The sequence below is a fragment of the Synchiropus splendidus genome, chromosome 10 (genome assembly GCF_027744825.2).
Source record: "Synchiropus splendidus isolate RoL2022-P1 chromosome 10, RoL_Sspl_1.0, whole genome shotgun sequence".
NCBI lineage: Eukaryota > Metazoa > Chordata > Actinopteri > Syngnathiformes > Callionymidae > Synchiropus > Synchiropus splendidus.
The window spans coordinates 5,727,341-5,750,521 of record NC_071343.1 but is presented as its reverse complement, the minus strand read 5'-3'; the positions used below and the strand labels follow the sequence as shown (position 1 = coordinate 5,750,521).

General features: G+C 43.5%; 1 protein-coding gene across 2 annotated transcripts in view; it reads left to right on the top strand.

The window, feature by feature from the left end:
* The window catches only part of fgf14 (fibroblast growth factor 14), a 106,587-nt gene that overhangs the window by 42,706 nt on the left and 40,700 nt on the right, over nt 1-23,181 (top strand). The window contains exon 1 of one of the 2 annotated variants that reach the window (XM_053877102.1): nt 18,480-19,370. The exons of the other annotated variant lie outside the window; for it this stretch is intronic. Coding sequence (XP_053733077.1) covers nt 19,178-19,370 — 193 coding nt within the window. The 5' untranslated portion in view covers nt 18,480-19,177. Of the gene's footprint in view, nt 1-18,479; nt 19,371-23,181 lie in introns of those variants that run through there. 2 annotated transcript variants of the gene reach the window in all.

Here is a 23,181-nt window from a genome sequence, read left to right as displayed (position 1 = left end):
AGGGTTTTGGCTTGTACTTAAGTCATGTTTTATATCCATCAAGAGGCTTCCGCTCATAGTTATTTGGTTATCAGGAGACTTCTGCTCTTGTTCTAATAAACCTAGCTGTGACATTCTTCTGTGTCACGCTCATAGTTTTGGGCCGAGCTGGATGACTTGGTCTGATACATGATAATGATCTTTTCTCTCATGTCATGGGCTCAGTGAGACATTGAAATCCATTCATGACATCCCACAAATGTGTTGCTGCTGTATCACTTTACTAAATTATCAGTACTCGCAGTACGATTCCATCAGACGAGGTTGTAGATCCAGAGTTCAGTTTATCAGGAGTGTGCAGCAATTCCACCTCTAGGGAGGGAGTCGCCTTGTTAAGTGAGGCTCTCACAGCGTAAGAGCCTCCTTATTCAGTTAATTACAGGTTAACACAAAAATCTTCCATGTTTTAATTAAGTCACTCACAAGCCAAGTCAGTGAAGGCCAACGCCTCGCGTCACATGATCACATGTGCTAGGACTTTTTCTCTCCCCCCCCTTCTGTTTTGTGTTAAACTGCTGACTCTCAGCCTTGTTCTCTTGAGGTTTCTGCCTGAAAGGCCACTTTTTTCTGGCCACCAAAATCCCACTGCCACCTAAAGCTCTACAGCAGAACATTGTAGAGCTTATTTTTTTCTCTCTTTTATTTTGGTAAAGTAATAAAAAAATATTATTTAGAATTCAATAAATTTTACAGGTCTTATTTACACCAACAGTGCTGCCTCCAGTCATGTTCAGATATATACATATATAATCATAATTTTGATGTCATAAAAAAAACATTGTAAATATAATTCTTTGCACCCACCCACACACACATATATATATATATATATATATATATATATATATATATATATATAATTACATTCAATGAAATTTCATGAAACATAAACAACAAAGAAAAGAACAAAAGAACAAAATTTCCTAAAGCATAAAAAGGTCTAAAGACCAAAATTTAAACCCTCCTGAGTCACGGACTGAGAAAAATGTATATTTTTTGAATGCTGTAAAACTAGCGATGCTAACAGGATAACATATCCAACTCAAATCCCCGACTCTATTCACAGAGGGCTTGAACACAATCAAGTATACTGTGAATTTAGTATACTGCGAATGTTGTGAGGGGCCATTGAGAAAAATCTAACTCACATTTTGTGAGTAAATTTGTGGTCCACTTTAAATCAGTTTTGAATTCAATTTTTAGGAAGCTTTAAAGTGCTTGAGGGCTTGGTGGGTCAGATTTTCACACGGTTGAAACCTAAATTAATACTAACCCGCCCAACAGCTTTGAGAGTAAAAACATAAAGAGCAAAGATGCAGCATGTAGACAGAATGTCCTTGATACTTCGTCCACAACTTTGTGAGGAAATGAGTCTCTCTGGTGTTTTACCTAATGTAATGTAAGTAACGGGAAGGTGCGGCGGACATTTATTTCTTTGTTTATTTGTGGATGACAATTGAGATTTGAGAAAACCAAGCAGAATTGTGGATAGTTAAGTGGAACACTGAGGTCTGGTTAGTCATGGCTGACACATGCGGACGTGAAGGCCTCAGTCATTCATCAGATGGGGTCCAGGCTTCCCTGCGGATGCAGGCAGCGCTTCCCATTGGACACGGTTTAAAGGCGAAGACCCACCCTGATAAATGGATTGCTATTGGCATCTATCAGTGAAGGTTGGTGAGCTGATGAAGGAGTTACTATGGTGACCCTGGAATATACACTGACACACGATAGAGACGTTACTCTGCCACATTTATTCAGGTGAATCGTTGGATCCACGCAGTGAAGACCGAGGAGCGCTGGACGCTCTCAACTGGATATGCAAGCTCAGACACTTAGACGCTTAGACACCTGAGGAACACATCAGCTTCCCCAGCCGCGAGACACCAAACGTGAGCGTGTTGCTGTCCCGCTCTCACAGCACCTGCACGACAGTCAGACTGGAAACAAAGCGGCGGTGTTTGTCTCTCTGCAGACGGCGAGCAAGCGACGACAGGGACTGATGACAACGTTGTGGAGGGTCATACATTAGAGGATGCTAAAAGCTATCAATGGAGGCAGAGTTAGTTTCACACATGGGTTTCTAAGTACACAGAGGTAAGATGATTTGGTTGCTAAAACAAGCTGCGATGCAGCTGCGCCCACCTTTGTTTGTGTCTCTCTTGTGTATCATCGGCAACCCACTAAATTCTAATGCGAAATCACTAACTGAGATTAACAGCGAGCATCGCGATTGTCCACCAGTGCGTGTGGGAACGCGTCATTTTAATCTTCTTTCTTGGCCGCGGAGTTGTGTATTGAAATAAAATTTGTAATCAACCTGCTTGCTCCATAACGCTCCAGTCCATTATCAGTGACAGGTTTGTGCTTTCTCCACCTCCGCTCTCATCACCTCGGAGGATGGACGGCCATGAATATTCAGCGCTGTTTATTTCCATGCTGCAGAGATCAATGTGGGCACTCCAAATGTTTTAATCGCTCTGGCAGCGCACACCATCCATCACGCGCGGACGCACACACTCAATTCAGTTGTAAGGAAGCTTGTTCATGAGTGAAAGGTTTCTGCAGTTTTGCCTCCAAACATGGTCACGGGGAAGATACAGTAACTAGTAAATTCTTCTTTCTCTTTCTTCTTCTTCGGCTTCTCCCTTCAGGGGTGGCCACAGTGGATCATCTTCCTCCATCTCACCATGTCCTCTGCTTCCTCTTCTCTCAAACCTACAAACCTCATGTCCTCCTTCACCACCTCCATCAATCTCCTCTTTGTCCTTCCTCTCCACCTTCTGCCTGGCACTTCCAACCTCAACATCTTCATCTACCCATGTACTGGCTCTCTCTCCTCTGTACATGTCCAAACCATCTCCATCGAGCCTCTCTGACTTTGTCTCCTAAACACCTGAGCACATGTGCTGTCCCTCTGATCCTATCATCCTCCTCACTCCCAGAGAGAAACTCAGCATATTCATCTCTGCTACCTCCAGCTCTGCCTCCTGTCTTTTCCTCAGTGCCACTGTTTCCAAACCATACAACATTGCTGGCCTAACCACCCTTTTGAACACCTTCTCTTTCATCCTTGCCGACATCCTTTTGTCACACATCACACCTGACACTTTCCTCCAAAGTAACTGGCAAATCAAACATTTGGCCCAAACAAGTCCCACTCTGGTACCAGGTAGATAAATATGTAGTTAAGAGGGTATTTTTGCAGTCAGTTTGTAAATAAAATACAAGCAGGAGAAGCACCTAGAGACAAGTTACTTTAGCTGGTATTATTTATATTTATTAGCGGATGTGTTGGCCCCGAAATAAACAGAGCAATACTGTTGGCGTATATTTATTTTATCAATATAATCAGATACCTTTATTAGCATTTGAAATAATAACAACAGTGAGGCAGACATTAAATTCTGCAATGAATATTTCCTGAATATTAAATAGATTTCCATAATTCTGTTTTTAAAGTACAGATGTTATTTATTTAGTTTTTTTTAATACAAATATTTGCTGTTTTGAGACTAAATTTGGCAAATGGTGAATCTCTACTAGGGCATAACATTGGTGGAAATAGAGCGGCACAACGGGAGTCATTCCTGTCATTCCTTCTATTGAATTATACCTTTTGTTTGTACACATTATATTATATTAACATTGTTATTGTTTGGGGAAGTTCTTCTGTGATATGATTCTATTTCTCAGATAATTATTGCTATTATACTCATTTTAAGTTTCACTGAAGCTGTTAGCACTTGCAAAGTAAAGCAATAACAAAAACATGTATCATCTACAGCATAAATAATTGTGATTGATAATCAGGATGACAATATTGATCAAACCAACCCCTGGTATTTGCCAGTTTGGTAGATGTTATTAGTCAGCAGGCTAGTTGTAAAGTAAAGTTTCTATATTTCAGTGACTTTTTTCTGTACTTGTTTTGACTGGAAAACGACTTGGCACATGACCAATGTGTTCACTGTTAAAGCAGGGACTATTTCCTCGTGCCAAACATGGCCGACGCTTAACTAAAATACAACATGAAGAGGTAGCCGAGCGGCTGGTTTTCATCTCTGTTGAATCTAATAGCTGACAGATGCTGTTACTCATCATTTTTTGCTACTTTTTAATATGAAATTCTACACTCTTGTTGCTGTACGGGTCCTAAAATGTTTTAGTCTCGTGCCAGAGAGAGTGAAAAGTCAGTACTTTGGTTCAAAATGGGATGATGACTGTGCATTAAATCCGATAAGGGCCACAAATGGCCCCGGGGCAGCACTTTAAACACCTGTATATGGACAACCTTTCTGTCTGTGCTACGTGTTCATATCTGCACGTTTCCATGAAGTTTACGGATACGGACCAAACGCTGCAGTACCACTGGAAACCATAGGGAGACAGTGTTGCTGTTACTACCCGATATGTATCTCTAATGAGACACGAAGAAGACATAACAATGGTGGGAATTCTCCGTCCTCCAGTGGCGATATATTTAACAGCCTCACCGACCACCGCCTCACACAACACTCTCTTCATTTTCCTCTTTTGTACAAGCGGTACATTTTCCATACTTCTTCCACAGCCGCCATGTTTGTTTTGGAGGTTGTGTTGTCATAAATGTTTGTCTCTGGGCTGCTCCCCCCGGTGGATAGAATGGTGAACAGCAACACCAATGTAAAGAACACACTGTATGAAAAGGATGGGTACATTTTCGCACTTAGGGAGCAAAAATGGGCCTTAAAATTTTCCGCCCTAGTATCTGCTCTGGATGCTACAGTGACAAATGTTCTTTTTATGACTATAGTGTTAGAATGAGCCTCTATTTGGAATAGAAATAGAGCCTGACTAAGAATTTCTCATGTACTTCCAGTTGTTTCTCACCTCCAGTTCTGCGTACGAAGAACCTCGTTCCGCTCCTGAATATACCTTTGCATCCAAATCTAATTTATCTACTAATAGATTTCTGCAGTGAAAGATGCGTGGCTGAGCGAGGCGCCCAGTGTTTCTCCAACAGCCTCGCTCTGTTTCTAATCAGCTAATGCTGCGCCGAGTCGACTTCTCCTGATGAAGCCATGCTAATGTCGGTTATCGAGTGTCTTTTCCTGCTGAATGGCTGAACGCTGCCATTGACTCAACCCACAACCGGCCCGGAGAGGGCTTATAATAAAACAGTTTTATTGAGAATACTGCACCCAGAGAAGTGTGTGTGTGTGTGAGCTCCATTCAAGTTTGAACTGGTCAAAAACAAACACTGTTGAACAGGTTGAGGTGGAAAACAAATTGAGCTTGTGTGAATGATGTGTGTGGCCGGGCGGTGAGTGAGCGCTGCAAATGATTCAGTACTTCATGGACAAGATTCATGTTTTATGAGTAGACGCTACCATAAATTAAAACGACCCGCATTTGCTGCTGCTGCACTCTCTGTCTTACTCTCCGTGCGATCGGGTCCGGTGCGCTCTCCTTTGATTCCTCTGTCGCCTGTTTTTTTTTTTTGTTTTCACTTACGAAATTATACCGCGCCAACAGGCTTTTAGGACAGATTATTGTGGAGAGGAGGTGACTTGTGGGCTTTTGAAAAGCCAGTGACCCTTTGGAGTTTACTTCAGAGGGCTCATGTTTTGTTGCCAGGCAACGGCATGCTTGCTCTCTATCTGTTTGCTGTTTCCTTGTCATGCCCTCATGAAACATGGCGGAGCCAAACGGGGGGAAATGGTGAAACCCCGAGGTTGGGAAAATGATTAAATGAGCGTGTGATGAGGAAGTTGGGGGAACCCTTTTCATGTGGGGTTACCCTCCTCTAATGTTGGAAGGCTTTGATCCAGCTCCCTGTCACCCCGGCGTGCCAGGTTTGCATTTTTTTTTGTGTGATTTTGTCCGCATAAACTCTGAAGGAGGCATTCTTTAAAAGACCCAAAACAAATATGGCCGCTCTACACACTGCTAAAACACTTTGTGGATTGATTTCTCCGTCCAAAACACGGGCAGCGCTTAATTAAAACACAACTTTAAGAGGTAGCCGAGCGGCTAATTTTCATCTGCATCGACTCCAGCAGCTGGCATCACACTTTGGCAGATGTTGTGAGTCAGCAGGTGCCAGCTCACAGCTGGAACTGTATTCCTAACTGCCATTTAAAAATAATAAAACAAAAATGGCTGATGATGAATGAACATGTTTTATGTGTTTGAAACAGCTCAAGCCAAAGCTGCTGCTTTCAGACGAAGCTTTTCTACACAACATGGCTGTGAACCAGCAAGGCTGATGCAGTCCGGCTACAGAAGACTGAACATGTCTCATTCAAGCTTGTCGATAGGAAGCGGCACATTTCCCGAGCAGGAATTGACCAAACGTCAGAGGACTGATTGAAAGAGCGCCATCTTGTTTGTGAGGTTCTTCCCTTTGTTAGCGTTCAAGAGTCTCCTTGTTAATGGCTACAGCTCACCTTTATTTCAGTCTACTTTTAGAGCTTTGTTGCGCCTGTAAGAAAGAACATTTTGCATGAGAAGTGCTGATCAGTCTTCATTCTTGAGTCGTCCCTGACACTTGCGGTGATACTTCCTCATCTTTATGGGACATTTCTGCTGTCAATCACAGCTTAAATCTCACAACACAGAGTCCATTCGGATCCTGTGTGTCATGGTGGCTCAGGAGAACAGACCCAAGTGTTAAGACTGTAGCTGACTCACGGAAGACTCGAAGCAACAAGGTTAAAATGAACAATGTTAAATGCTCAATACACAAAAAAATAACAGGGCACAGACAGGAAATGAGGAACTGAAGACGTCGCCACCAAACGCGGAAAAACCTGAAACAGAAAAGAGGCAAATTACAATCAAACCTAAATAACGGGGACAATCAAAACGCACTCGCACAAACTCTCGAGGCCCGAACAACAGAAAACGCTCTGTGGTGGAATACTCAAACACACACGCAAAGAGGAAAAAGCGGAAACAAAACCTGAGTACAAAACTGTTAAACGAAGCATAAACACTGCTAGGAAATTGCAGAAAATAAACCAGGAAGAAACCAAGGAAGCGGAGGAAAGGCACTCAAAATTGAAAGATATAAAGAAACGGGATATAATTAGTTTTGAGAGGATCTTTACCAGTGGACGCACAGCAACCATCTGGCAATGCAGACTGGAACCAAGGTGTAGAAATCAGCAGAGCTCGATCAGCAGATGGGTTCCAGCTGCGCTGCTATGAAGTAGCACAGAATGAAGGAAACGGAAACAACACACTGGAAAACAGGAAATAACAAAATGAAAGCACATGGAAACTGAAACACATCACTGTGTTTCTTAAAAACTTCTTCTGTCCGTCAAAAAAATGTGAATGATAGTCTGTCTCTGTGTAACCTGTGGTGGACTGGGGAGCTGTCCAGGGCGACTCCCGACTCTCACCATTAAGGTATATTCATGTTTGCGACATGTTTAGGTTGATAAGGTGATGCTCAGTGTTACGTATGGATCCGAATACGGACCGAGCCTTCTGTCCATACTCTGCATTTATTTCGCTGGGAACCAAAATTTGGAGTGCTACTAGAACTTGAGCAGTCTGAAAGGGATTTTGCGCAGTGTGGTTACGTTTCACCTGACTCAGTCAAAACCATTCATAAACAACATCAGCTTTTATTCAGGAGCTGTTTCAAGTCCTACCACACCAGCTGATAACACCTGGACTCAAAAACTGAATTCTAAAAGTGAAGGAGTGAAAGTCTGATTGTTATCTTGTGAAACTATTAAACTGTTATTACACTGACCAACTCATGGCAATGATAGTGCAGTTTACTGTGGGAAAAAAACCCAGAAATGCTCAGTCATAGGAGACTTTTTTCTTGCAATTCTACAGCCATCAAGTGGTAAAATAAACAGAGGACCCCCATATGTTTTGATGTATTGATAAACCATGAGCTTGGATGAAAACATGGCGGATTGTTTGCCTAGTAATTGACCTCAAAGGAAGTGACGCTCCAGATATAGCTAATGATGGAGCGTCACTTGGAGCTAGAGGGCAGAGCAGAGGTCAGGGGTGCGTCATTACACACCATTCTGCCTCCTCAAACCTGAACTGATAAAATCATGTCTCAGCTCCATCCATCTCCTCTGTGGGCGTGTTGGAGGAGGAGAGCGAGCTCCGTCCTCACTGAACCGTCTGTCCTGCCAAATCCTGAGCCCGCTTTCACTTTTGCTTCCCTTGACTGGCAAACCTGACACTTCCCTCAGCAGTTGGAGCTTTCACTGGTGTATCATGTTAAATGACAGTGTCGGATCATTGTGCGTTGAGTTTTACACACTGACGTACGATTGAACACGATTCCTTCCAAATATTTCTGGCCCGTTTTATGAACCTGTGTTTTTCTTCTGCCTGGTCTTTTTGCCATCTAAAACATCGCCCTGGTCCTGCACTTCCTGTCTTCTCTCTTCATGGCTTCCTTCATCTCATCCATGAACCTCAGTATTAATGTGTGTGACTTCATTTAAGTTAAGTTTAGGTTTAAGTTTAAGTTCATCTTAAACTGATATCTTAACTGATCAGAAGTAGATACATAGTAAATCAAAGTGATATAAACTTAATTATATATAAATGATTTCTAATATTAATATTAACTTAAAATATCACAAAGTTGCAACAAGTGACTGAATTCAGTTCTCTGATATTTATTTAGTCACTTACAATATCAATGAAATCATGAGCAATAAAAGAGAAAAAAAAGTCGGTTTAACTCAAACAAAAAAATAAAGATAAATAAAGTAAAATAAGAGAGAAATGCCCAACAATACCCCAAAATCAAATCTTAATTTTCATCTTTATAAAGTCATCAGTTAATGAATTTATTCATTTATTTATTTTAAATCAAACTTAGTGATGAAAGTCCATGTTGCAAGGTGATAGATTTAATTCTGGTTTGGCTCAGAAATGGACTTATTTGCGATAAACTTTGAGTGCTATTGGGAAGGCTGTGTCCTCAGGCTGGGATCTATATGTCATGGACCCCTCTGCGGCTGCGTTACATAACCTATGGAAATGGCAAATAAAACTCACTCAATTTATTCACACTCTGGTTGTCAATCCACTCCATAGAAGTCGCACCGTGTCATGCATTCTTTTGAAGTGCCATCGATACATGTGGCTACTTCAGTGCTGCCTTTGTGAGAGGGTGCTGACGTGTGGTGGTCATGACTCTATCAAGGAAAACTGTTGTAGTCCACCTGATGATAAATCAGAAGACTGATTTGAGAAATTAAATATGAATCATTGAATTAAAAGAAACATCTCCTCTTTATTAAGTTGCTTTCCTGTTTGATGACAGTGCACCTTGTGAGCAGGGAGGAAACTCAGCATCTCTGAGAGTGAGAGCGCAGCTGAGCTCTGCGCTGCCCTCTAGTGGCAGCCAACTTGTAAAGCAGGCTGCGGGGAGCAAGGAAAGATGCTGCAGCTTTCTTTCCTTGTTTAACGGACGGTGTTGCTTGAATGAAGGGTGTTGGGGTCAAAGACAGACCTGCTTTTATACCAACTGTGCGATAAAGGAAAATGTGTGGAACACAGAAGTCAGAGCAGCCAGTCCTGCTCACACAAGCACAGACACAGGAGCCTGATAAAAATGTCAGAGCCCATTTGTATTACTGTGAGGACACGTGTAGCTCTGAATGGAAAATAATTTCTCAGCAACAATGGGCGCATGAGTGTGAATGAAAACGTCACCAGAGCAGTTCATTGTCGGATTTAACAGCGTTTTATTTCACTGTAATAGCGGCTCACTAGCAAACCTCAGCTGAAGAAGTGCCAAACGCAAGGCCCGGGGGCCGGGTACAGACCGCCGAGTCAATTCCCATGGCCTGTGAAGGTTTGAGATGAGTGTGATTGCTTCTAAGTTCAATACTTTTTTAAAGCTCACCAGTGTATTTTAATGTTGTAATGGTCAGTGAATGTTGTGTCAAGGCTTGGAAATGAATTAGAAGTAAGATGGAAAGTGGAAGTTGTGGAGAGTCTTCTTATATATATATATATATATATATATATATATATATATATATATATATATATATTATTTTTTTTTCATGCTTGCTCTGCACTAAACCCATACAAACAGCAGCTCTCATTTGTCTATCTATCTATCCATCTATCTATCTGTCTGTCTGTAATGCAAGTTAAGAAGCTTTCGGGTTGGATGTGGAGACAATTGACCAGCGTGAGTGCTGCAACTCATGTCTGTCTGTCTGTCTGTCTGTCTGTCTGTCTGTCTGTCTGTCTGTCTATCTATCTATCTATCTATCTATCTATCTATCTATCTATCTATCTATCTATCTATCTATCTATCTATCTATCTATCTATCTGTCTGTCTGTCTGTCTGTCTGTCTGTCTGTCTGTCTGTCTGTCTGTCTGTCTGTCTGTCTGTCTGTCTGTCTGTCTGTCTGTCTGTCTGTCTGTCTGTCTATCTATCTATCCTAGCCTCTTTACTGCCCAGTAATATCAATATAAAAGCCCATAATATCTCCATCTTATCTCTATCTTCCAAGTGGTGAAGCATGATTGAGTATGGCGACGCAAAGGTTGTGGAAATATGGCACTTTGATCCCCGTCGGATCACGTAACGACCGTTGTCATTCACAAGTATAAACCCGTCACTTAAAAATCATCTCCCTCATAACACCTCCATTAACTGACAGTGTGCCGACACGTCTCCCGCCCGTGTCCTTTCCGGGGTCTGCGGGTCAGCCAGTGGAGCGGCTGAAGATTAGTGTCATTACTTCTGACATCATTTGTCCTCCGTCGTCTCCCGGGGGGAAACGTAATTGGTCAATCAAAAGTGTCTCCGAGGTCGCCGGCCGGCCGTCTGGGGCGGAGATCTATGGTGCATGGCGTGCACCTTTATGGATCGGAGGGACGGCAACAGGAAGGAATGACAGATCTGACACACACTTAACAACGGGGATATTTCATGCTCAATTGATTTCATGGTGATGGTTCAATTTCCTGTAATGGCCGAGGTCATGTGAGAAACTTTTATCATCAGTGCGCCTTTATGTTGATCAGTGCCGTTCTTATGCTTCCTTGGATATGTGTTGGGTTAGGGTGTGCAACAGCATGGCAACAAGGTCACGGGTTCGACTCCAAATTGAGGCATCTGCTGGTGAAGAGTTTCTTGCTTAAGATGCACAGAAGAGAGGCAGGTGGCAAGGCAAGGGGGTGCTGTAAAGAGACAGCAGTGTTCTGTTGGATGAGATTAGTGAGTAAGGAGAGGGAGAGTGTGAAGGAAGAAGTCAAAATGAAATGACAGAAGTTGAGTTCAGAGTCTGGATAGAGAGGAGGAATGACCTGAGGAGTGGGAAAAGTGTTGCAGTCAGTCAGTCTGACACAAGGACCGGTGCTTGAGGAGGAAACTCTGAGGTTGTTTTTGGGAGCGAGTTGACAGGATCAGAAAGGAGTATATCAGAGGGGCACCTCAAATAGAGAGGTTTGTGAATGAGGGAGTGGATGTGAGTTGTAAGGTAGAGAACAAGACCGGTTCAGGTGGAGGAAGCTGAAGAAAATTGAATATCAAAGGTTCTTTTTTAAGTGTCCTCACAGGGGTTTTTGAACAGGCATGTCCCTCTGCAGGCTTCTAACTGCCTTCACCGTCTTCCCTCCGGGGTAGAGCAGGATGACATCCAAGCCTCAGGAGGAACAGTTGGGTGCCTGACAAAGAGGGTTCCTGATGAAGTAACACTGAGGATCCTGAATGAACTGCTTTATGTTTGGAAAGTAAACAGAGCTAGTTTTAGATAGAGAATGGGACCCCTTACTTTTAGCCTGGACACCATGAGAAAACCCTGTTTTTCCTCCTGTTTTCCACTGTAACTGCATAGATCAAATCTCACCTCACAACTTGCGAGTCCCATTTTATTGGTCAAAATTCTGTAACGCAAGGTAAGAAGCTTTCGGGTTGGATGTGGAGACAAATGACCAGCGTGAGTACTGCAACTCATAGAGTTTTCTCCACACCTGATGGTGCGTTCAAGGACCGCTTGTGAGACCATGGCCCCAGATTTAGTCTGGCTCATCTGCCACACTGATACAATCCAGGGATGTAACCCTAACAATCACATGAACCTAGTGTCTGGCTGATGAGGCTTCATGAAGCAGTGTCATTACTTTCAGAAGTCAGTAGGTGGTGCTCTCAGCTTAGAAATGAGCTGAGTATTCACTGAAATAGCTGTTCAAAACAAATAACTTTAGAGCAGAGAGTGCCTCTAGTGGGCTCTGAAACTGACGATACTGTTTCATGAAGCCTCACCAGCCCATGGCTACATGAACCCCATGACAAGTGGGACCCTCAACAGTCCTTGAGGAGCAGCTCACCATTGTTAAACAGTGTGTATTTAAAAAAAGACTCCTGTTCTCGTGAACCTCAGATCCAGCTCATCCTTCAAATCAATTTCACAAACAAGACTTGAATAATCGTGTCAGTCCAGTCGTGGATTATGGTGTTATGATTCACCATCAGGCAGACCGGCTCTCTCCCTGCCCCTACGCGGCTCGCCCCGTCTTGCTCCGACATGCTTTTGTGGTACCATCCCGCTGTATGGGAAAAGGCCGGCTTGTGTACACGGGTCTGTGTGCGGAGAATTGACGGATGTGTGCTGCAGCTGTCAGACATGGCGCCGCCGCGAACGCGGCTCACAAAAGGAGCTGTGGCTTTTGAAGTTTGACTCACACTTCAGGCATCATCAGCCATAGCAGGAGACCTGCCGAGACAGATGGTGAAGGAAGTTTCGCCCGAACCGACCTCTGCCTCATCTGCATAAACCCCCTCCCCCCCTCCCCCTGACGCCCTCACCTGTATCAGAATTCCCTCACCTCAGCACACGCGGAGCCTGGAGCTGGAGCGGCCAGAGGGGCTTCGGACTAATTGATATTCTCCCACGCTGCCCAGGGCTTCTCCAAGGAACCTCGCTCTGCAGTGCTGCTGACAGCGCACATTCCTTCATTGCTGCAGACTTAAAATAGGATCAAAGCATGTGTGTGAGCGTGCGCGTCGGTGTGTGCGTGAGAGAGTGATGGAGACAAAAGAAGAAGAAGACAGGAGGCAAGAGAGAATAGGGAGATGGATGACAGCAGCATACAGGATGAGCTGCACCTCTCATTGTTAGCCTCGAAACTTACCGGGCGTATAACACACACCCTTGCATGAATACATCCAGTACTGATGAGCTGGTGAGGCTTCATGAAACAGTGCCCTTATTTTCAGAGCCCACTAGATGGCCCTCTCTGCCATAAAAAAAATGTTTTCAACAGCTATTTCAATGAAACCTCACATCATATCTCAGCTGAGAGCGCCACCTACTGAGCTCTGAAACTGATGACACCAGCCCATCACTAACATCCAGTGAAGTGCTTCAGTCAGGAGGTGGAAATGATGTTCCTCAGGGCTCGGTTTTAGTGCCACGGTAGCTGATATTCTCACATAGGCTGGTTTGGAAATCGGTGGTACACAAGCAGAATATGATGGCGGAGAGTGTTTAAATCAGTCTTTCTGTGAGAGAATATCTTGTTTTAAATGTAAATCCCTTTTAACTTAATCTCAAATATCTTGTCTTTGATTCAAGCCCACCCGAAACAGATATCACAAGATCTCATTTTAACCCTTCTGTCACGGTCCTGCCTCCGCCAACAGGACTTGGCATGTTCTCCAAAGTTTATGGGAAAATTCGAAACAATTGGAAGGCGATGAACAGAGGAGAAACGCTTTGGTCGCGACAGAACTGGAGACAGACGAGATCTACCAGTGCATAAATCAAGCTGTCAGTGAGCTTCACGCACAGTAACTAACAGTTTCATATTTCACACAGGCTCACTGATATGGCGGGTATATTTATTTTACAGACGGCTAATTTCAGGGTTTAAAAGTGATATATGTTACACACGTTAGTGTGTTACCTCAGTCGAAAACATCCAGAGGTCAATTGATGGCTCTAAATTATGAACACATCCCTATCAGATTTGCAATTGCACCTCCTACTCACTATACTGTGTGTCCTCAAAGCTGCAATACACTTTAAAAAAAAAGTTTTTGTTTTCAACTGCTGGATGCGAGCACTTGGGAGAGACTCGGAGTAGAGCTGCTGATTCTCCACGTTGAGAGGAATCAGTTGAGGTTGTGTGCATCTCATGAGGATGCATCCTGGACGCCTCCCTTTGGAGGTGTTTCAGTCACGCCATTTGGGAAGAGACCAAGGGGTCGACCCAGGGCCAGGTGGAGAGATTACATCTCCTCACTGGAGCGACCTGAGATCCCCCAGTCAGAGCTGGTGGATATTGGTGCGACTTTCTGAAGCTGCTGCCCCCTTGACCTGGCAACGGATGGGGATGGATGGATGGATGAAAATTAAAAAACCACTGGCACTTTACCTGATCTATCATTAAATAAAAAAATAAAATAAATAAAAGTTTTTATTTAATTTTCAGGAATAGTTTGCTTTTTAAAAAACAGGTTTTTGCCTTCATGCACCTTAGTCAGACTTGTTTTGAACAGGTATGTTAGTCGTTGCAAGTGCTCAAATCAAAGGTGCTGCTTTCGCACAAAACTGCTTCCATCATCAGTTCTCCACTGACCTCCCTTTAAAGGGAATGCTAGGGGTCGTCCTTTGACCTTGAGTTTTCTATTACAGTTCAGTCCCAGCATCATGGTGGAGCTACTTTGAGTCAGCCACCAAGTGTTTCATTATTGTCTCTGTGGGAAGCTCCACGTTTGCTGCTCCAAGTTTAGCACTTCCTCCAACCAGGAAGTGGATGCTGTGTGACCTGGATGGTGATTTAAGGGGTGAGTGTGGAGGGCGGGGGTGTAACCTTTGAAGCCAACTCCCTGCAATCATCTGAAGGTTTGTTTGCAGGCCAGTGGCATTTGTTGTGGCGGGCATCTGACTGGTAATGACATTACCTCCCAGAAGATTCGATTAAACCGTCCACAGCTAATGAGACTGCAGCTTCACTGCAGCAACATTTCTTTGATGTTGTTCCAAAAGATTGGAGTTCTCTCTGCGACTTTGTTCCCTTCACGTTCAGTTAGCAAAAACACCTCACAGCCAGGTTCGGTTTCATTTGCAGTCCGTCTTTATTCGCCTCGTTCCTCTTCTGGGCTTCAGAAGAATCAAATGTTGCTGGTGTTGAGTCAAAGAGCTGGGGGCCAAAGCTGTCAGTCCACTGTAATTGTGTTAGGGCCTGGTCCAGGGCAGTATAAATGGAGCCTTTAGGAGCGGAAGGGTCCAACGCTGAGGGTTTTGGAATGGGGCCGACATGGACTCCCATGCATTTTCATGCAGGAAGAAAAAAAATCTAGGTACGTCATGCACTTTCTTTGGTCAGGTTTCACTCTTCTCTAAGTTTGTCTTGATACTTCTGAGAAAGTCAATTTGTTCAGATTTGCTTTTAGGATGTCTATTGGCTTAATGGGTAAAAAGATATTCAGGCTCCTAAAGGAGGCGTTTTTATTTGCATAATATAATATTTTCTGTGTTTAATGTCCGAGACACATTAGCTACTGTAGCAACTGTAGCTCCTTACGCTGACGCCAACTTTGTACAAAATATGGTTTTAAAATTTCATTTTAATATGCAGACTTTACTTATTTTATATTTACATAAAGAGCCTTGTTAGAACCAGCTGTAATATTTGGACCAAAGAACAAACAAATATTTAAATTGTATTTTATTAAAGGATTCAAAATGGTCAATGTTTTTAATCAGATTCAAATTCAAATAATGTAATTATTTTTCAAGTCGTCACGCAACATTTATGAAAAATCACATTCTATTCATCACTTTATACCAATGACAACATAGTGTTTCATCACATTACTCTCTAATCTTTTGGATTCTTGACGGTTGGGATGCATTTCTACTGCTCACGGAATTGACAGGTCATTTGCTTTGGAAAAGTACGGTAAAATAAATTCCAGTGATAAACATGATTATAGAATGTGTGACACAAAATATTTATTTGCTGAATATGCTTGGAGAAAAACAAAATTATTATGCTGAAAAGAAATATATATGGGTCAATTTCAGTCCGAAATAAACAAAGTGACATCACTAACACACACACATTACAATAAACAACAGCCAACTCAGAGTAATATATGTCTTGATGTCATAATGTTACCGCTTCCTGCTCGAACAATTACCTGATTGTGTGGTCTGACATGACAGTTCCGCTTCATCTGTTTTAATTCAATTGGATTAACCCGCCGGATTATTCTTCTTAATCTAAATCCTGATGTTTTGCTCAGCAGCGGCGTCATCATTTGAAAGAGTCTAGAGGAAGACGACTGGAGAGCGGCTCCCTGCGCTGCTGCGGCGGTGTGACAGTGTCAGCTGCTGGTTGTTGCTCTTACTGCAGTGTCTCAGCAGTGGCAGGCTTTGACTCCGGTGGGGTGGGAGGTGGGGTGGGATGGTGATGAAGAAACCCGCTCAGTGACGGCGGTGCGGACCTTTGCAGAAAGACTAATCAAGTGATCAAACATCTGTGAAATGCTTTCTAATGTTGCTGGTCCACCAGTCGCTGGTCCACCAGCCGCCGCGCCATCCTGCTGCTTAATCCCATTCATCTCAACACAATATGTCACCGACCATTACGGATGAATCAAGAGGGTTTTTTTTTCTGAGCATCTGTCAGAGCAATGTGCAGCAGGAAATCAAACAGGTGCCGTCTGTGGGGGGAGAGTGGCATCACAGTCTCTGGATGAGCCCATGCTTTAGTGACGGTGGCCAACAGCAGATGGCTCTCTTGAGTTTTAATGTCTGAGCCCGTGGAGTGGCACCAGAAGAGAGAAGGACGTCAGATCTGGTGCTGGTTGATCCCCTCCTTCTTTATTCTCTTTTAAATTCCCAGTTTATGTCAGATGTCTGAGGATTTCGGGGGCATTTTGCGGCTGAAAGGAGCCATTATTGGTGCTGGATTCCTGGCGCTGTCTGTGGTGCTGAACTGAAAAACTCAATTTGCCGTCCAGACTCATTCATTTCACTCTCTTCCTCCGTTGAGATAAATTCCTTTCATTTGAGAAATCTGTAGACAGTTACACAACTGTTGCGTTTCACTAGAACCCTGATGTAAATGGAGAATAATATTTAGCATTTATCATTTTTTGCTGCACTGAAACACGTCTTTTTGCTCTGTATTCGCGCCGATAAGGATCTTATATAATGCATTTTGGTATGAAGCGTAACTGACGTGGAGTAGAGACATGTTCAGTGACCCCCCTCCCCCTTCACCCCCCATGATAACTCCTAAAATATATTAATAAATAGATCCATAAGCGAGTCATTTCATTCATGCATAAATCATTTTCTGCTGCTGCACCAAGCGCAGCATGGCAAAAATAATTGTCAATATTCCATTTCATTTTTTTCCAATGTATTTTTTTGGCGAAATAAGACACATTATATTTGTTTTTCTCCCAAATGGGTTAAAAAAAAGCCCCAAAAAACTGCCTGGTCACCTCTGCTTAATCATAGTGAGGACAAACACATATGAAAGAATGAGATTGGATTTTTAATCACAGTATTGTGATAGATTTATGGATACACTTCACCCGATTATCGAGTTCACAGCTTGATATACAGATAAGTCGAATTATAATAGCGCGTAGTGTTGTGTAGTTTCCTAAAACACTGATATACAGGTTTATGATGGGGACACAGTGGGACCTTGCACCATGAATCAGATTTGTTCTACTATTTCGTCTAGTTTCATTTTCTCAGCTGAGAGCGCCACCTACTGAGCTATGAAAATATTGACATTGCTTCATGAAGCCTCACCACTACTGGTCGGCTGAAGTTGCGGCTGGTACGTCCTGATGTCAATTCGGTGTGGTTTGGATTACGAAGTCCGAGATATGCCGTGATGTTTTTCTGGAATTTACAGTTCAAATTTTGTGAAATTTGACGTTGGAAATTGGAGTTCAGTGAACCTGATGTTCTTACTTCTTTTGATGTACTTTAGAAGAGGGATACCCTGGACAGATCACATCAACACACGTTTTCCAGTTACTAAACTAAAATTACAGTTATTACAGTTGACATTTCAGGAATAGTTGATAATAGGACTCGGTCAAAGGAGTCTCTCACTACTGCCACCTCCTGTCCAACTTGGCTCATTGAATTGAAAGTGGGCTATCAATCAGTGTTCAAATGCTTAAAAAAGGTGTCTGAGATCTAAATGGAGGTCTTCACTCTCTGAGTGCTTTTCCAGTTTTTCATCTTGTCATCCATCATGTGTGTCTCACCGCTGCCTCTTTACTTTACACTCCGTCACTTTAATTTCCGGCTGGCAGTGTTTTGGTTCAATGATAGAGAAAAAAGCCTTGGTGAGGAAGAGGAGGAGGAGGAAGATGAGTGGGCTTCCTCGCCACTCGGGCGTGCGTGTTGTCTCCCGTGGACACTGCTGTCCTGACAGAACGGTGTAACGAGCCTTTCTTTTTCATCAGCGTGGGAAAATAAATGTGTTTTCTTTATTGCCTTTACGCACCTCCCACGCCGCAGACTCCACGGGAAAACCCACTGGGTGGAACAGTTTGTGGAGCGCTGGGCGGTGAAGTTGAAGTTATCAGCGCCACACTGCGTGCTGCTTTCTCAGGATACAGTCGACACAATATGCTCTGACTGGAAGAACAAGAAAAAAAAATGTTGTTCCTCGTCGGTGACTCCACCACGGCTGCGTGATTCTTCGGCACGGACTGAGAAACTTGGCCGGAGCTGCTGTCTTCAGTGGGGTGGTCATCCTCGGAGGAGGTGCCGTTATTTCCCACTGACGCCCCCCACCACCGACGTTAGAGAGCTGGCAACAGGAGGAAAGACGAAGAAGGTTCGGCGTTTGTCAGCGAGGGATCCTTCACGTGTCACCGACATGAAAACCCTGCACAGATCCAAGAATTCTTGATTCGGATTTACGCACCGCTTTTCCATCACTGAAACCGCGGTGATGACTCAGACTTTTGATGTTATCATTTGCGCTTCAAAGTACGTCTTGCATTGACACATCGCTACATCGCACCGTGCCGGAGCCTCCTGCGCGATGGGACTGTGACCCGGGCAGCGAGCTCCGAGAGGCGGCCGCGTTACGTGTCTGTGCTCGGCGTGCAGACTGGACCCGCTGTGACATTTTCTCCACGACATGGCTGCTGCGATCGCGAGTGGGCTGATCAGACAGAAGAGACAAGCCCGGGAGCAGCATTTGGACCGACCCTCCACCAACCGACGGAGGAAGAGCCCCAACAAGAACAAGGGGCTCTGCAATGGGAACCTGGTGGACATCTTCTCCAAAGTGCGGATCTTTGGACTCAGGAAGCGGAGACTACGGAGACAAGGTGCGCGAACTTCAAGCTGCAAAGCAACTGGTTGCTCTGTTTGCCCCCTAAAAATAGCGTCGTGAAACCCCAATCTAATAAAAATAACGATTGTTCGGTGGCACAAGCGCGCGTAAAGTGAATTTATGGATTTGCGTAAAACGTGTGATGGCTTTTTACGAGTCGCTATAAATCAGCGGAGAGGAATTCATGTCGTGAAGACAATTAATAAATAAAAAGCGAATATATGAACCGAAAGATTCTATATATATATATATATATATATATATATATATATATATATATATATATATATATATATATATATATATATATATAATTTTTAGGTTTACTGTCCATCACACAAGATTGGAGAAGGAGATGCAAAGGGCAGAAAATGGGGACACACAATTTCATATTTCATATGTAGAACAGGCCATTATATTGCATGCAAGCCGCTCAGTACAACGTTAACCAGCACGGAATCTCATTTATATTCATCCTGAAAGGTCATTGCCTTCCCCAGAACGGAGGTTACACCTCTCAAACATAGTCTTTTGCATAATTTTTTTGTATTCGTGGGCTCTTATTATTGCCACGGCTCGCATTCTCTCCACTTCAGCAAATGTCACGCAGATTTCAATTTTTTTTTTCACATGAAATGTGACAAGGTGTTAATACATACAATTATTTCACCTCTGGAAGCTGCGGCAGAGGCTAACGTTGGGGCGCCGAGATGACTCATGATTTGGGTGTTTATTTCCACCTCTTTCTGATGGAGAACTCATCAGGTCTCAAACCTGTTGCATCATCTCCACAGGTTTTCAAAAGCGACTGAACAGAAGCCTGAAAATCCTTTTGATTTCACATATGTGCACTCAGGTTTTCCTCCCAACATCAATGTGGCTTCGCAGAAAAATGATGCATAAAGGTTGTCTAAAAGGGAAGATAAGCTGCAACCACAGACAGCAGCCCTTCATCCAGGTCTTACTGTATCCTCTTCTCATGGGCTAAATAAGCCTTAGCACAATATTCCATATTAACCGGTTTCGGAATTGCTCTACTGCTGAGGGGCCCCATACCGAAGCCTCGGTCCCTGCTATCTTTGTGGCTGTCTGGTCTTTGAGTGGTTGGCTGTTCTTGAAAAGTTGAGTTGTTTCATGTTATGCTGCTGCTGCTGAATGTCTCCATAACATCTTGTTGTGATGCTTTTCTGGTTACATCCATATAGGGGGCGTCACAGTCCTTTACCTAACACTCACAATAGGCGCTCACAAACATGAACATGAACATGTACATCCATCCATCCATCCATCTTTCTCTGCTGAGCATAGGTTGGGTCGCAGGGGCAGCCGCTGAGACAAAGACACCTAGACTTCCATTAGCCATTAAAAATGTACAAAAGATGTTCGATAAAAGCCTTTTCCCTCTCATAACTTTGATATTTGTGACTTGAGGTGGATGCTAGTTACGTTCATCCACCCTCAGCATCCAAGAATGACTGTCGATTAAAAATCCCATGTTGAACGCTGGCTGTTTCAGAAGCAGTTTGCAACCCTTCTGTCAAACTGACATCCATTTGCAGTCCTATATACTACCAGGACAGAGATGCACATGAACAGTGTTTGAAGTTGAGGTGCACAAGTTCAGGACAAGGTTGGAGTCGAGCTACTTTACTGTGCTCTCCTGTGGTCACGAGCTTTAATGGAGTGACATCCACATCCTGTTGAGATGTTCTTGAAAAATGAGTTTTCATGCAACTTGTTTTCATAACAACATAGAAAAAGCCTGGCTTCAGGCGCCCCCTAGTGTTGTGCTCTACAAATGTCCAACTGGGAGGAAGACGGAGGGCCAACCCAAGTCACTTCCATGTGACCTCATTCCTCATTTTGGCTATATCCTGAGCCGCTGACTGTATAGAGTCTCACTCCTAAGATAGACATTAAACAACGGATTAAAAAGAGCAGGTTTCTAATGGCTTGAACTTCCTTCATCTGTATTTCCCCAGTGCGTGAATTACTGCGGGTAAATGAGCGATCACAATGACTTTGATAGAACCGCGTCCACACAGCAGATCGAGGACACATCTGGACGAGGGTCAGGTTGCGTCCAAATGGTTATAATCTGCAATCCCAGGGGCCATTTCTGCCTCCGCTTCCGCGTGTGTGCGCGTGTCTGAATCCCTCCATTTGTGTCACCTCTGAATTGGCTCGTGGCATTTGTCCATTTATTTTTTTTGAGCCACTAGTGTCCAGAGGCTTAACCAGATGAGAGGTGTGGACAGATGATGCTGTCAGGGCAGGGCATTAATGTGGCAAAAAAAAGAGGGAATCAGCTGCTGTACCACGCTGTAATTACCTCTTTTTGTGGTACATTAGGGAGATAGATGTCGGACGAAAAAACCATCCAACTTCCGACCGAGTGACACCGGCCATTTTCCTGAAGAGTTTTTAGGGCTAACCAAAATCTCTCTTCAAACCGATGCTCTCTCTTAAGTGTTTAATATACCTGAAAACAGACTTTACATCTCTGCTATGTTACATTGAGCAGGATCTAGATATACTGGTTCCTTGTTTCACAAGATTTAAATTGCTTTGAGTCTGAGTGTAATTTCACAATCGTAATCATTTCAACATGCAGTTCCAGCTGGTCCTAATGGTCACTTCCTGTTTTGCTTTATTTATCTTCCTCTTATGTCTTGGTTTGCCTTCCACCTGTGACCTTAATTGTGTTCACCTGCTGCTTCAGTGGTAGCAGCTGACATCTGAAATCCAGTCTGCCTATAGGTGGCGCCACCTCAGATGAAACCAAGAAACATAAACACGAGGACCCAGATCCAGTGCTAGAGATGATGTGACTGTGACACTCTGGCAGACAACAACAGTGCTCCATAGTAGCGAGCTGAGGTTGTGTATCTTTCAGCAGTACAGTTTAATATTCATATAATAATAATAATAATGTCGCTGACTGCGTTCCCTCCCAGCGCTGCGCAGCTCTCCAGCCATCCGCGGTGTGATTTTACATTGAAGTCACATTCACTTCCCGGCTAAGATCCGTCGGAGCGAGGCAGCGTACGTGTCTGAAATCTCTCCGGCGCGCACGTTCCCTTTGGCTTTGATTATTGATCTTCCAAGCGAGACACTAGATTAGCCCTGATGGGACGTATTGATTGGCACCGACTCACGCTGCACCTTTTGCGTCTTGGATTTCAAAGAAAATGTCATTGTAATTCCAAGAAATTCTGCACTGTCACGCCACTTGAAACCCTACCTGGTGACAGGGCTCTGATAAAAGCGCCTCTTTGTTTGGAGGAAACCATCACACAGCCTCATATAAGGACGTCTTCCTTATGACGGGAAATAACGAAACAAGCAGCTGAATGGTTTCTCTTCATCACACAATTTTCTCAAATTCAAAGATGAAAATGAAGAGAATTCAATACAGCGATGCCAGCTGTTGTGTTGTAAGTGTGATGGGGCATCATCGTACTTTGTGTATTTCACACTGCCAGCTATTTCAAGGTGTCCAGCTCAATGATATTTTAATGTCGCACCATGAGCTGTTTTTCCAAGTGAGCACGTGACTTGACTCTTATTATGGTCACAGCAGTGAATCAGTATCGGTGAATCAACGATTGACGTCATGACAGAGTCAAGATGGTCTGTATATATAGGTGTCCTGTAGAGTTGACAAACAGCGAAATAGTTCATGGTTACTGTGCTGCCTGAAAGACAAATGTAGTTGTGTGGTCATCGCTGTCATAGGCCTGTTTCACAATTGAAGTCCATGGGAGCTCTTCCTTAAATCAGCCATTATTGTCCATTCCAAACTC